Raw genomic sequence first — 16476 nt, 5'->3', positions numbered from 1 at the left:
AACAGTTATCGAAGGATACACGGATGCAAATTGGATATCTGACATAAAAGATTCCAGATCTACAAGTGGATATGTGTTTACACTTGGAGGTGCTGCTGTAGCATGGAAATCGTCCAAGCAAACATTTATATCTAGATCCACGATGGAATCTGAATTTATCGCCTTAGATATTTGTGCTGAAGAGGCGGAGTGGCTACGTCAATTTGTAGAGGACATTCCCGAATGGCCTAAGCCGGTAACGGCCATATGTATACATTGTGATAACCAATCAGCAATTGGTAGAGCTCAAAGTACAATGTATAATGGGAAATCAAGGCACATTAGACGTAGACATAAAATGATACGACAACTAATCTCTACGGGGGTTATCACGGTTGACTGGGTGAAGTCAAAGGATAACATCGCGGATCCGCTTACAAAAGGCTTGAGTAGAGATGTAGTGTATAAGTCGTCAAGAGGAATGGGACTAAAGCCCATGAATGAATAAATTCATACGAAGGAAACCTTACCCAGAAGACTGGAGATCCCAAGATCTGGGTTCAAAAGGATAACCTAATTGTATGAGTGAGGCAGGTCACTGTGGGGGGAGTTAACACTTCCTCTTAGTCCATTCCTTTATGTAGTGACAAAATTAGGCTAAACATATGGTTTTTAATGATTCTTGGAATCACCTATGTGAGAGAGAAGTGGGGTGGCTTCGAAGGGAATTATAAGGGCAAAAATTCCTAAAGCTCTTGCAGAACCAGGCTAGTGTTCATGACCAAAACGAACACGTCTATGAGGATATGACTTTGTCAGGGAGAGTCCTATGAGATTTACATTGTCGTCTACATAAATGGCAGCTTAGTTCAAAGACATCGAGATCTACTAAACTGCTAGGAGATTAAGTGTAACATCTTAAGGGAAGGTTCAAAGGGTAATACCTACCTATCCTATGCAGGATTCAACTGTTGAAAATTTCATCTGGAAATTGGATGTGCAGAGATCGATCTCCATTCATGTGGGGGATTGTTGGAAATTTAGTAAAATTATTTACATTTTTTTACTAACTTTGGACATATATAAATATATACATACGTTGTATATATAACGAACTCTAAGTGGGTTTGTGTTCTCCTCCATGAGGACTTCGAAACGATATATTATATGTCCAAAATAGAGTATAAATGAATGAGATATCGATACTCAAAGATGGGTATTTGAGAATAAGTTTAGCAAAAGAGAGGAATGTGGGAATGAGTCCCACATTGTTAGAGAGACCAAACTCAACAAGGTTTATAAGTTTCATTGCATGGAAGGCTTACAAGCTTGTGTCTATGGTTATGCTACAATTCCTACCCACGTGCAGGGGGGGTGTAAATCTTGGTTCCGTAGACCAAAAACACCGAACTCGTGCATGGGCGCGACCTGCGGACACGAATGCAGCTCCGAAAACTCGGGCGAGCGCTACCCTCGTTTTTGCTAAACTTGACAGTTTTGGTCCCTATTTTTTAATTTTGTAACGGATGCATTAATTGCGTAATTAATGACATTTATTGCCATTAACCGCTCAATCAATTAGTGATTTCTTTCCGTTTCATAATTCGACTATAAAAGAAGACCATTGCCTTCTCATTCAGACACACGGATGAATTTACTACTGCTCTTCTTCTTCCTTCTCTGCATTTCTGCTTCCGGCGATTCGGATGAATTTACTACTGCTCTTCTTCTTCCTTCTCTGCATTTCTGCTTTCGGCGATTCTTTCAGGCAAGTGGTTATCTCCGGCAGTACACAATACTGTTTAGGTTGTTGTACCCTGGGAACAGACGGCGAATCTGTTTAAGGGAATCGAGTCCAACTCGAGCCTCAGCCACATCGTTTGCATCTAATCTTTCTTTACAGGAACCTCTCAAGGACGAAAACGAAGACCATATACTAACATATAATACGGATTGGAAGACGTTTGCTATTTTAGTTTTCATATAATTAAACAATGAAATATCTTTTCGTAGAAAATCAATAAACGTAGAGCACGTGTAGAAGGTTTATATAATTCAATCGGACATAATGTTTTTTTCTTTTAAAATTAAATGAATTTGTTTTAATGTAGTTTGCATTACACATATAATGTTTTTATTTTTAAGGTTAAAAAAAACTCTTGTCCGTTAATAAAACACCACAATTAAAAAATAGGATACATGTCATATTCTATTATCTTGTATCTTTTGTTTATTTAGTGTTTTATTCTATTGGTCCAAATAAACCATTAAAATTAATTTTTATTTGTTTTGTATAAATCAGTGTTATGGATTTCTCTTTTTGGTAAAACACTAAATTATGCAACTAGTTACTGTATTTTATTTTATTTTACTAATTTTATATCAAATTAATTTTGTAATCAATTTCTACAATCATATTGAATTCGCTACCAATTTATTAGTTTTTTTTACCATACGGATTGCATATTTACAAAATAAAATATTATTATATACAACATCCTTACATGAAAAAATAATTATGCTTCCCCTTACACTTGATCTACGCTTATTTATTTTCTACGAAAATATATTTCATTGTTTAATTATATGAAAACTAAAATAACAAACGTCTTTAAATTCGTATTATATAATATATTAGAAAACTAAAGCATTACTCAATTGGGCCATTTAATTATTCTTATGAAAGTGAATTTAGTTTTTCTTTTTAAATTTTTTTATATACTATAAATCATAACGGGTATTTAAAATTGAAAAGAAATAAAAAAAAATAAAAATGATAAAGAAAACTGTTAGTAAAAAAACATAAAAAAAAGGTAAAAAAATAAAATAAAAATTGTTATTTAACAAAAAGTAAAAATGTGAAATAAAAGAGAAAAAAGTTGGATATTTTAAATAAAAAATATTAAGAAAAACTGAAAAATAAAGAAAAATGAAAAGAAATATTATTTTAATAAATATTTTCGAAAAGTAAGGGTAAATAAAAACTTCCTCCGACGGACGAGGAGAGAGTTGAAAGTTATTGTCTCTCAAAACGGCCAATAAAACTGTTCCCTCCTTTGGTCGGTTACGCTTCTTCCAGCAAAGAAAGACACAAAACAGCAGAGAAAAGGTACTTCGCCAGTTCACTAGGGTCATCTCCTACCCCGATCTCCCTGTACATTATTAGGGTTTTAGTTTGTTCTTCCCTCCCCCATATTACTCCTTGTAGAATTCAATTGCACTCGGAAAATCGATTGCAATGAGCAGTAATCAAGAAGATCAGTTCAATATGTCCGATCTTAGCTCCGCTCTCCCTTCTGCTACTTCTGGTACTTCTTAATCCTCTAGTCTCTTCGTGTTTCATCAGTTACTGATTTTTTTATTATTTTATTGTATGTTTTGTAGCTTTTACTGATGAGGATCGTGCTGGACTTGTTAACGTCCTGAAGGTAAGCGAACTCTAAAATTAATCAGATAACAGATTTAATCGGATTTGTTTTGAATTTTCATTTTGTTTGGATGGATATGTGTATGTATGTACTTCTATGTTTCTCAATGTCTTGATTTGCTCTTTTGTACAGAATAAGCTTGAGAATTTGACTGGAAAACATCCTGATTTCTTGGATACTCTTTCATCCAATGTTAGGCTGCGTGTTGGTGTTCTTAAGGATCTTCAGGTTTGACTTGAATCTATGTGTGTATTGCACTGCATTTCTTTGATCTGTTTTCAGTTCATATGATCATATCCACAACTTAAACTTCAGGGCTGTTTATTCCTAATTTTTGCAATTAACTTCTATGGATTACATTTCTATTGAATTTTCACAATTGATGAATTTGAGAACGAAAATAGACATGAAAACGCACCAAAATGAAAACTTAATTCCAGTGTAAGTTGAGATGATGATGTATTATTACAAACCTTCCTTCATACAGAGTCAATATGATGTGTGTATTGCACTGCATTTCTTTGATCTGTTTTCAGTTCATATGATCATATCCACAACTTAAACTTCAGGGCTGTTTATTCCTAATTTTTGCAATTAACTTCTATGGATTACATTTCTATTGAATTTTCACAATTGATGAATTTGAGAACGAAAATAGACATGAAAACGCACCAAAATGAAAACTTAATTCCAGTGTAAGTTGAGATGATGATGTATTATTACAAACCTTCCTTCATACAGAGTCAATATGATGAGCTGGAGGCTAAGTATCTTGAAGAAAAGGCAGAACTGGAAGCAAAGTATATGAAGTTGTATGAGCCATTATATTCTAAGGTATCCAAAATCATTTTATCTTTTTTCTTTTCATTTTTGTTTGGCAATCACTTTATAAGCTTTTAATATGCTCTCAAGATTCTTTATTTTTTTTTTTCCATCAAGTGGTATCTGGATGTTCAAAAGTATTTGAGACAAAAGAAGGGAAAAATAAAGAAAAAACCTTCTTTACCTGACTTTTTCTATATTCTTTCTATATTAAAGAAAAAAAGGCACACCAATACATAGCTTACCAGATTAAATCTTGTTCACTTACAGAGATATGAAATAGTCAATGGTTTGACTGAAGTTGAAGGAGTTTCAGATGATACTTTGGTGGATAAGGAAAATAATGAGTCAAAGGGAGGTAACATTTTTTTTAATCAATAGATGATTCCTATTGTACTTTTGTTTTGACAAACATGTAAGCATTAAGACACTTTTGAATTTTGATACACACAGATAAAGGTGTACCAAATTTTTGGCTCACTGCCATGAAGTCCAATGAAGTGCTAGCTGATGAGGTGACTGAATATCACACAAACTTTTCCACACATATTTTTTTATAAGTTTTACATATATCTATTTATTTCTTCTAGTTTCATTCCTATCTATTTCAACATTGTACATAAATTCTTTTTTATATTAGATTATGTTTATTGGTGATCTTTATCCAACTTATCACCAGTAAGTCAAAGTAGGAATAATTAAAAAGAAAAACAATACCTATGGTTGGCTTCTTTCCACTTCATATATGGGAGCCTACCATTGGTTGCCTTTTTTTTTGATAAAGCTTATGTGTTTATAACTTAAACTTTATTCTTATGTACAAAGATACATCAAAATTCATAATTTTATATTGTATTTTTATTTTGCTTACATTTAAACATATGTTATTGATTACATTCTTTGATTCCTTAGATTTCTGAATCTGATGAAGGAGCTCTTCAGTATCTAAAAGATGTTAAGTGGTCTCGAATTACTGGTGCCAAGGGTTTTAAGCTTCAACTCTTTTTTGATCCCAATCCTTATTTTAAGAACTCTGTGTTGTCTAAAACATATGAGATGATCAACGAGGAAGAACATATTTTAGAGAAAGCAATTGGGTATTAATATTATATGTTCTTTTTTTAAGTTCCAATTTTTTTTTTTTTTTTAATAGAAGTTTCTGCTTTGTAATTAATTATTGTTTCATGGAAAATTGTAGGACTGAGATCGAATGGTATCCAGGGAAAAATTTGACCCAAAAGGTTCTGAGGAAGAAATCTAAGAAGGGTTCAAGAAGCCCAAAGCCACCAATTACAAAAACTGAAGATTGTGAAAGCTTCTTCAACTTTTTCAATCCTCCACAAATCCCTGATGATGAAGATGACATGGATGAGGATATGGTAAGTTTAGCTCTGCTTCTTCTTTTTTTTTTTTAAAAAGAAGGGTAAAATGGTCATTTAGTGGAAAAAAGAAAGTCTTTGGCCATAAATATTAACCCCAGACACACATCATTTATCCAGTTACCACATTATCTCTGTATGATACTTTTTTATACAGAAGGGTGAAATGGGCATTTAAACAGTAAGTTTAGGTGTTTAGCACTATGTTTTTAGACAGAAGAGCAAAATGGTCATATGTATTCTCATTCAGACAGTCCCTTTAAGTCCAAAAAGTAGTCTTTGTTCATATATACTTACTGCAGAAAAACATTATTTATCCATTGACCACACAGTACTTTCTTAAACAGAAGGGTAAAATGGTCATTTACTCTAATTCAAATGGTCCACTTGGTCCAAAAAAGAAAAACTCTCTGTTCATACATACTTCTCCAGACATCATTGATCCATTCTGCACTTCATACATACAGTATTCTGTTAACAGAAAGGGTAAAAAGTTGATTTCTTGAATGCAAAATGATATAAACATTGCCACAAATGTCACATCAGCATAATATTATTGGTAAATACTTATCATTGCTCATAAAATATGTAGGTTGTGCTTGAAAAGTGTTATATGCAAATTGAAATTGAAAAGTAACATGTTTGACTTTAAAGTCAAAGTATGAAGGAATGAATTTAGTACTTTGCTTTTTATTGCCAGTTAGTAACAAGATATAACAACATTATTAATTTTAGATATTTGTTATAAAAGCTCTAGATAATATAACCTTTAACTCCTTTTTTTTTTTTTTTTAATGTATTATGATTCTCCTCCATATTGTTTTAAACAGGCTGAACAGCTTCAGAATCAGATGGAACATGATTATGACATTGGGTACGTACTCATTAATGTGCAATTCTATAATGTAATGAAATTCAAATGACAAATTCATTGGAGTTATGCATTTTCTTCATTTATTTGCCAGAAAAAAAAAAAAAAAAAAAAGCCTTCAGATTGATCAACTTGAGTGAATATGAATTTATTTTCCTGTTTCTTTTTTTTTTTCCATCAAATTTTGTATTAAAAATATTTCAGAAAAACACAATTGGGAAAGTGGAAGGAAAAATAAATGAGGGAAAATCTGTAATAAGTGATGACTTAATGAGGAAAGCCTTCTTTCTTTGACTTTCATTATAAAGTCGAAAAGAAACAATCATATATAGCTTACTTTTTACTACTTTACCTTTAACCCTCCTCAATACTTTTTACTTCCTTACCCTTACACAGAAGGGCAAAATGGTCATTTACTCTCATTAAGGCAATTCATTCAGTTATTTTATTAAAAATCTTTGTTCATACAATACATACTCCAGATAGACATCATTTACTCACTCAACAATTTATCCTAACAACACTACCAAAGAAAAAATCATTCAGTTAAAATAACAAACACCTTAGCTTTGTATTCTGCGCTTTGTTTCTAATTATAAAAAAATAGCTGATTTTGGGTGTGGTTAAACTGATTGTTTAAATGTATGAAACCAAATTGTTTGTTCCATACATTTGAGATTTAAATTCTTTCTTATGTTTATTTTGAAGCATTTAAACACCACAGAGACTTTAAATGTTACTAAATTCTGTATTTTCCAGGTCAACAATTCGAGACAAAATCATTCCTCATGCTGTCTCTTGGTTTACCGGTGAGGCTGCCCAGAATGATGAATTTGAAGATGATGATGATGATGATGATGACGACGACGACGACGATGATGATGATGATGATGTTGAAGATGATGATGATGATGATGAGGATGAGGATGAGGAGGATGATGATGATGAAAATGTAAACAATAAAAAGAAGGTAATTTACTAATTTATTACTTGCAAAAATTGTCAATATTTCTAACACAATCACAGCATTCTTTAGGCCTATATAATATAACTGGGTGGACCGGATTTTCAAAGTTTGTCTTTTTTTTTTTCCCCCTTCATTATATAATTCAAGCCGTTGTCTTTTTTTCAACTTTTTTGTCTTTTTCTTTGACCTTTTCCAAAATCATTGTAGTTTCCTTTTAATTTTTTTTAATGTATAATTATTTAACGATATTACATATATAAATTTATAATGGTTAATAAATATGATGCATTTTTTTTTTGTAATTTTTAAAATTCTTTAAATTTCATTTCTCTTTATTAAATTCCAGTTTTTAGTTTATAATGCTTAGTTGTTTTTTTATATAAATTTTAAAAGTAATAAGTTATAGGAAAATGAAAATGTATATAAATGTTATAACGTATCCAGTTACTAATATTTCTAACACAATCACAGCATTCATGTATGTATGTTTCAATTTTTGAATACATGCGCCTCACAGTGCTTGTACACCATGCATAGGAAATTGTACCTTGGTAGATTCTTCATTTTGTAAGTTGCACGTTTTATGCTAATTCATTGTTCTTACTTCAAATGCAGTGATGAGTTTGAGTACAAAAACCCGTATGAAGTTCAGAAAAATTGAATTACTGATGAAACAAAGATGTGGCTACGTGTATTCTTTAAGATCACACCACGTGGCTGATTAAAAGTGTGCAGTTGTGGTTTTTCTCCTCTACTTTTCTTGTTTGATTCGTTTCATGTCCTGTATTTATCTTCTTCTTCTTTTTTTATTGGAGACACTCAAATTTTTTAATATCACTTCACTATTTGTCAACGTTTACATTACTTTTTTTCTTTTTTTACCCATTTTCCTATCAACGGGTCAAACGAATTCTAGAATTTTCGTGTTTTTTTTTACTGAACTGCTATAAAGAAAAACTTATCAAATATCCGGAGGAGTAATTTGTTATTTTTAGAGTCTACAAAGTTAACATGAGCATTAGAAATCAGGTCCAATGTTATTTGATTATTTCATATAGAAATGGTTCTCGTATTCACTTTGTGAATTGCAAAGAAGGTAACTGAAACTGATATCAAACAAAAGATGTACACACTGATAAAAGAAATCTAAATATATGTGAAAAGACTACCAATGTTTCTTATGCAAAATACATTTTATTCAATTTTACTAGTTCAACCGGGTTTTAAACGGTTTTTAACCGTTTTTATTTATTTATTTATATTTAAAAACCGGTCGATTTGTTTCGGTTCAGAAATAACATAAAAGTGGTGATACTTGATGTTGGTTTGTATTGTTTGGTCTTGGAAACGATTATTCAATTGCCAATTGCCTGAAACAGCAACACATTTTAAAAAAGTAAAGTATGCTATTTATTGCAATTTATCCTTTATTCAACATATGTAAGGCTCGTGGGTATGCATCAGGAAAAGAGTGAGGGAAAGGTTTCCCTACCCTGGAATATCATATCGTGGGTGAGGGGAGTCTATGCCCTACTCTTTGTGCTCATTTGATTGATTGGTATTTTTTTAGTTTTGTTAATATTTATAAAAATATATACCTATTAAAAAATAATAAAATCTATATCAAAATTTATGGTTTTTAATTCACTACAAAATAAATATAATATGTATGAAATATATATATATATATATATATATATATATATATATATATATATATATATATATATATATATATATATATATAAAATGAGATTCTTCCCATACACACCCTAAAAAAAATAAAAGAATGACTGACATTGCAGGCAAAAACTGAGATATCCTTCTCGCACATATCTTTGGACCAAGAGTGTAAACGGAAAGGATTCTATGGGTGCAAACCGTTGAATATTTGAATATGCATATGTCCATTTTATTAATTATATATAGATTAATTTAGGTGATTGAACTGTACCTCTAACCTGGATACCGTTCATAGTTCATATTAGGATGCATTTGTCATTTGATAAGTGTTAGACCAATTGTTATTGAGGGATCGAATTCCTTTCTTGTTTGATGAGATCGTATTCCTCTACTTTGGATGAGAAGTTGTTCGGAGATTGAAACGTTCACAGTCGCAGTCGATTGAAAAAGAAAGGACCGAGGAATTTACAAGCTGATATTCGGTGGTTTTGTGGAATGAGATTTTAAGATTTTGTAAAAGTAGGACGACATAATAGTTATGTACAAAGTGACGTGGTAAAACTTTAAAATTTTAGAACTTTACTGTTCCCAGATGTGTTAGGATTTAATATATGTATATAATAGGTGTTCAAATCGATCATACAAATAAGTTTGATTCGTTTGATGTACCGATGTTCGTGCACAAGTTCTTCATATTATTGCCATATTTGTCCTTGTTTATTTCTATTTGAATGTCATATATATATATATATATATATATATATATATATATATATATATATATATATATATATATATATATATATATATAAAAGTTCAATAGAGAACCATAATTATTGGTTCTCCAAGGAACCAAATTTGTTTTACGTTCTAGAGTTTATTCTTTATCGAAAAAAAAACTATAAATATCTAAATTCATAACATAAAATTGTGAATGTTAAATATATTTTTCGGATTCATCGTGTGAATTTAGATTCACATTGTGAATTTTCAAAGGTTCACATTATGAATTTGACGAATTTTTTTTCGAATTTGATATCATTGGAAAAAGGATAAAAAGTTATGAATTTATGTATTTTTAGTTTTTTTTTTAATAAAAAATAAGTTCTAAAAATTGAAAAAAAAAATTGGTTCCTTGGTTAATTATGGTTCTCTATTTAACCTCATCCTATATATGGAAAAGTTCAATAGAGAACCATAATTATTGGTTCTCCAAGGAACCAAATTTTTTTTAAAGTTCTAGAGCTTATTCTTTATTGAAAAAAAAAAAGAAAAATATCTAAATTCATAACATAATATTGTGAATGTTAAAATATATTTTTCGGATTCACCGTGTGAATTTAGATTCACATTGTGAATTTTCAAATATATATATATATATATATATATATATATATATATATATATATATATATATATATATATATATATATCTTATAAAGCTAGTATTTTTCTTTCACCACATTCATTTGAAACTCCCATGCATTTTTCCTTTCACGACATTCATTTGAAACTCCCATGACTTTTCACTTTCTTCCTAATAATGGTTATAAATTGGTTAATAAGATTAAATAAATATCAAACATAAAGTGTAATCATATACAAACTAAATTTCAATATTAAAAGAATATATTTATTTCTACTTATAAAGTTATGTCTTTTAACTTTTAACATGTTATACTTAATATATTAGTTTTAATATAATCTTGGGTGCAAACCATTATCATTTTAAAGCTACAACTTTTGAATAATTTGTATAAAATACCTAAATTATAAATTTAAATATAACATTATAGGATCAACTTAAATATAAATTTTAGTTTAACTTAAATAACCCAAATAAGATTTTGTAAATAGTTAAAACTAATAAATTGTAGTGTCTTTTTAATAATGATTATAAGTTGGTTAATAAGGTTAAATAAGTATCAAACCTAAAGTGTAATTATAAATAAACTAAATTTCAATATTAAAATAACATCTTTACTTCTACTTATAAAGTTATGTCATTAATTTTTAAGAGACTATACTTAATTTATTAGATTAAGATGTTGTTGTATGTAAACCATTATAAATTTAAAGCTACAACTTTCGAACAGTTTGAACAATATACTTAAATTGTTAATTTATAATATCACATTACAGTGTCAACTTAAATATAAATTTCAGTTCCACTTAAAAAACCCAATGAATATTTTGTGAATAGTTCAAAGTGATAAATTGTAGAGCTAAATGCAAAAATTGAATTATAATCTCAATTTAACAAAAATATTTCCTAAAGATATTTGTATAATCGTTAAAAGTTTTCAAATAAGTAGCTTAAAGTAACTTACAATAACAATACTTAAATATAACTCTATATAAATGATTATAATGTTACATTTGAAATCAAAAAACAATGTTTGATGTTTTAAATAATTATAATGGTAGAAATTAAAACGTTAAATAAATAAATTTCAAAAATTAATTAACAATAACAACTATAAGTTACATTAAACCATATATTATATTTAATTTTATTCATTAGTAACTCGCAGGTAGAAATCATTCAAACGGTTGAGAGTATGCAGCTATAATAGATTTATATATTATCATATAATTGAAAATAATCAATATATTATATCAATTTAGTATACGAATTATTATATCAAATTTAACAACAACGTTATTGTCATATTTATAAAAATATATATTTATAAAGATTTCAACTATATAGAATATTACACTGACATATTTTAAAAAATAATTTTAAAATACAGAATAAATGGAAAAATCTAAATTTTTTTTAAATATTATTTTCGGAACTTGAATTAACTAAAAAAATAAAATAAATAAAAAAAATTCCATTTTTTTTGAAAAATACGGGAAATATTCTAATAGAATATTACACTGACATATTCTAAAAAATAATTTTAAAATGCAGAATAAATGGAAAAATCTAAAAAAAAAAATTTAAATATTATTTTCGGAACTTGAATTAACTAAAAAAATAAAAATAAATTCCATTTTTTTAAAAATACGTGAAATATTCTAATAGAATATTACACTTTACATATTCTAAAAAATAATTTTAAAATGCAAAATAAATGGAAAATCCCAAAATTCTTTTTTTAAATATTATTTTCGGAACTTGAATTAACTAAAAAAATTTAAAAAAATAAAAAAAATAAAAAAATGCGTCTCACGGTCTCACAAAATATAGCTGGTCTCAAATGAATCTAACCCTATATATATATATATATATATATATATATATATATATATATATATATATATATATATATATATATATATATATATATATATATATATATATATATATATATATATATATATATATATTGATTAAACTAATTATAAAGTTGTTAGTTTTTTTGAAAATAACCATTTTCTACCGAAGATTATATTCCGGAGTATAGTGCGGATTTAGAGTGGCGTTCCAAAGTTTCGATTTAAACATTTAGGTGCTGTTTGTTTTTTCTGAGGCAAAATGTCTGTAGTCTGCGGACCATATCTGTAGACCTCTGCAGTAGAAGAGGTGGACCAAACGTCTGCAGTCTGAAAAAAGAAGACTGATTGTTTTTTTAACATCTGCGGGCTACTAAAATAAACTGAAATCTAAATAAACTGATTTTTTTAAACTTCGAAGTGATTTTTTTAATATTTTTATGACTTTGTTATAAATAATTAACGAATCTAGATCAATTTTTATGTATCATTGTATAAAAAATAAAACTAAAAATGGTATGAATTAATGTATATATTTGATAAAAACAACAACTTTGGTTGCAAAGTTATAACTAAACAATAATTAGTGATCAAAGAATTTGATACGTAAATAGATGGAAATAAACTTTGATTTTTTCAATTAAATCCATTAAAAACGTACCATAAATATTTTTTCGAGAAAATAACGATACTGTATTAAATAATGTTTTACAAAAGTTGGCAAAAAAATATAAGAATATATTATGATTTTTTTTTTCATATTTATATAAACAACTTCAACGACTATTATTGTAATAAACCTTTATTTATAAATTTGTCAAAAATATCATGTTTGTATCGTCGAACGTTTTTTTTTAAGTTTTGTAATTTTTTTTTTCAAATTGTTTATCACTAATAAAGTTGGAAAAAATATAAATTACAAATATATATATATATATATATATATATATATATAATAATAATATATATATATATATATATATATATATATATATATATATATATATATATATATATATATGTTTTTTAAGCTAGAAGATGTCTGAAGATGTTAGAAGACTCTGGTCCACATCTGCGCCAAGAAGAGGGCGCGCAGACATTTTTAGGTCTGCAGTCTTCCAAAAAACAAACAGTCTGCGAAGGCTAATGTCTGCGCGACGCAGACAGAAGAGGCCACGCATATTTGTAGACAAAAAACAAACATTACCTTACAGACGAGATTTTGTTGATGTGGTGGTATGTGTAATTTTGAAAAAATTATTCAAAATCATCCACTTAACACTATAATAATTATCAAACTCTTACCTACCATTTTAACCTCACCTATCACTTTATTATCAAACAAATACCCCTCACTTATCACTTTATTATCAAACAAATAACCATCTAACCTATTTGTGATTTCCCACCTAACTCTCAAATTCATTAAAATTCTAATCTATCTCTATATTAATAATATATTTAAACCAGTTGTGACCCTAATATAATTCACACCAAAAGTCATTCATAACATATTTCACCACAAAATTCATTAAGCCATTATCTAAAAATGTCTTCTAACTGGCAGTTAATTCTAGAGCTAGCAATCCTTCAACATCCAACAAGGAGCTAAGGTATCGAGACATCTATGAATCTATAAGGAAAATGTTAGAAGCTAAAGAACAAAAATCCTAAGAACTAAATACGAAATCTAAGTTACACATAAAACAAATGCACGATAAGCCATCAACCATTGAAGTCAAAAGAAGTTGGATAATAGACACGAAAAAAGAAATTCATGCTACTGAGTGTTGGATAAAGACCGTCAAATGTGACCGTGATATTATAGATTATGATGTATTTAATATAATCAGGGGTTGATAAAGATAAAACAAAATTTGCATACAACTACCCAAAATTTCAACTGAAAAAAATAAAGATAAATGACTTCTATGTATGATTGTATTTAATAGTCATTTCTATTAATGACGAGTATGAATGTTGTTTATATCTTTTTATGTTTCCTTTAAGACTTATTTGATAGTAGATTGTGGTTCAATTAAGACTTATTTGATAGTACATTATGGTTTGTGGTCCTATCCAAACAATTGTTGATTTTTAAATCCTTATTTCTTATCAGAATTATAAAGTAGTGAGATAGTGAGAGTAACACCTATTTTTATCAACATGCTATTTTGGCAACTACAACCGAAGAAGTAGCTCAGATAAACAAGTAGATGCTTGATCTGATGCCAAGTGTTTTGCACATATATTTAAGTTCAGATAAATTATGCAATTTAGAACAATACAATTTTGTGACTGAATTGTTATACCTAACTGGTGTCCTAAACTTCTTCAAATTGCCAAGCATACTGAATCATGAACTAAAGATAAAAGTAGGTTCTCCAATATTGTTGCACAATCTTGATCAGTTTCTAGGGTTATGTAATGGAACACATATGCATGTAATCAGCCTAGTAACACATATGATTGAAACATAAATCATTTTAAGAAATAATATTGGAGCTTGGATGTTCATACACATGATCCGTATAACTCCATATGACAAGAGAATGTCATTTAAATTTACCCACAAACAATTCTCCTTAGTGTAGTATTTTGCAATGATAATTAATAAAAGCCAATGTCAATTGCTTTCTAGAGTTGGGTTATTGTCGCTAAGACTTGTGTTCATATATGGACAATTGGCTGTAGATCATTGCAATAGTTGTATAAAGGTGATAAGCATGGATAAAGAAGGCAACTTATCAAACACAACGATTAATGTTGTCTGTAAGGAAGTACTTCAAGGTTTATACTATAGACCATTACAATAGTTGTATTATATAATTATCATATTTGTGAATGTATGTAGTAGAACTATTCTAGAGTTCAATATCATCATGCTTGTGTTCATATGAGCCTATCACCCAGTGTTATCATATGATTTGTCTATATCAGCTACAAGTTGGAGCATTAATAAATGATTTGAAATAATGGTATCAGTATTGGTAAGTTATTCAGGTAAAGTTTTTAATTTTTGGCAGTGGCGGAGCTTTAATATTTCATTTTGGGGGGGGGGGGGGTTGGAGGAAATAAAATATGGATAAAAATTGGATCGGAGAGGGGTCACAACCAAATTCTTTTATTTTTGGGCCTAATGTGTATAAAATTAATTAAAATATAGGGACTACTTCTAACCAAAAAATCGGGGGCGGGGGTGGGGGTGGGGGGGGGGGGGGGGACAACCCCCTATCCCTAACAAAGCTCCGCCCATGATTCTTGGAAGTAAGATAAAATATCTTAAAATATGTTAATATGAACATGAGTGAATTGATTTTTTAGACAACCTTTTAAGGGCTACAATCAAATTTATAAACCATATAGTGATGATTATTGTAAATCATATCATATATCTGTTGGAGTACTATAACATCTAGATGTTTCCATAACTCAGACATATGTTTCGGGTTCTTTCACATGAATGATATGATCAAGGACTTCATTAGAATGAAAATGAAATTTATAGAGATCAGTCAAAGGTACATATTGCCTTTCTCCGTCTCCAATATGATAGGATAAAAATTTTACGTTCTTTACCATTAAGGCTAGGTAAAATCTATTAAGGAGACGAACTAGGTATGGTTGTAGATGATTCAAATTATTTAGTCCTTCTAAAGGTGGTGAGTAAGAGTTTAAGAATCTATCTGGAAGAGAGCATGGTTCAATAAAAGTATAAAGAGTTGTTGTAGTTGACTTGTAGAATGTGGTAATGGTTGATCATGGATAGGGTTTTGTGAAAACATCAATTAAAAGAGAGTATTTGAAGGTTGTAATCGAATCATAAGATCGAGAGAGAGAGAGAGAGGGAGAGAGAGTGAGTGAGAGAGAGAAGAGAGAGAGAGAGAGAGAGAGAGAGAGAGAGAGAGATAGGTTAATCAATGGTGGTACTTATAGAAGATTAAAGATAATGACCAATGAAGAAGTAGTATTAAGAAGATAAGGGTATTGGTAAAGATTTAAAGATAGTGTTAGAAGATAGTTCCCACACCCACAACAGATAGTAATATTACTATTAATAGTAGGATCATTTTGGTTACATACAAGGACATAAATAAGAAACTAATGACACAAAAATAATTA

The 16476-nt window shown here is 29.0% G+C and overlaps 1 protein-coding gene across 1 annotated transcript; it reads left to right on the top strand.

Moving 5' to 3' along the window:
- Positions 1–2993: 2993 nt before the first annotated feature.
- On the top strand, positions 2994–8299 carry LOC111881463 (nucleosome assembly protein 1;4). Its single transcript, XM_052764283.1, has 11 exons — positions 2994–3287; positions 3364–3407; positions 3540–3635; positions 4149–4241; positions 4500–4587; positions 4683–4744; positions 5142–5326; positions 5428–5608; positions 6439–6482; positions 7239–7449; positions 8062–8299. The coding sequence occupies exons 1-11, from the start codon at positions 3218–3220 to the stop codon at positions 8062–8064; spliced, it is 1077 nt and encodes a 358-aa protein (XP_052620243.1). The 5' UTR covers positions 2994–3217; the 3' UTR covers positions 8065–8299.
- Positions 8300–16476: the final 8177 nt, after the last annotated feature.

This window comes from Lactuca sativa, chromosome 5 (assembly GCF_002870075.4).
Source record: "Lactuca sativa cultivar Salinas chromosome 5, Lsat_Salinas_v11, whole genome shotgun sequence".
NCBI classification, from domain to species: Eukaryota; Viridiplantae; Streptophyta; class Magnoliopsida; order Asterales; family Asteraceae; genus Lactuca; species Lactuca sativa.
Note: the sequence above shows the minus strand (reverse complement) of the source record. Positions and strands in the feature narration are given on the sequence as shown.

Bases quoted from the DNA above. Each gene is read 5' to 3' on its own strand.
- LOC111881463 (XM_052764283.1), top strand. From the start codon at position 3,218: ATGAGCAGTAATCAAGAAGATCAGTTCAATATGTCCGATCTTAGCTCC. The intron at 3,288-3,363 runs GTACTTCTTAAT...TATGTTTTGTAG, and splicing joins TCTCCCTTCTGCTACTTCTG to CTTTTACTGATGAGGATCGT. The intron at 3,408-3,539 runs GTAAGCGAACTC...TCTTTTGTACAG, and splicing joins GACTTGTTAACGTCCTGAAG to AATAAGCTTGAGAATTTGAC.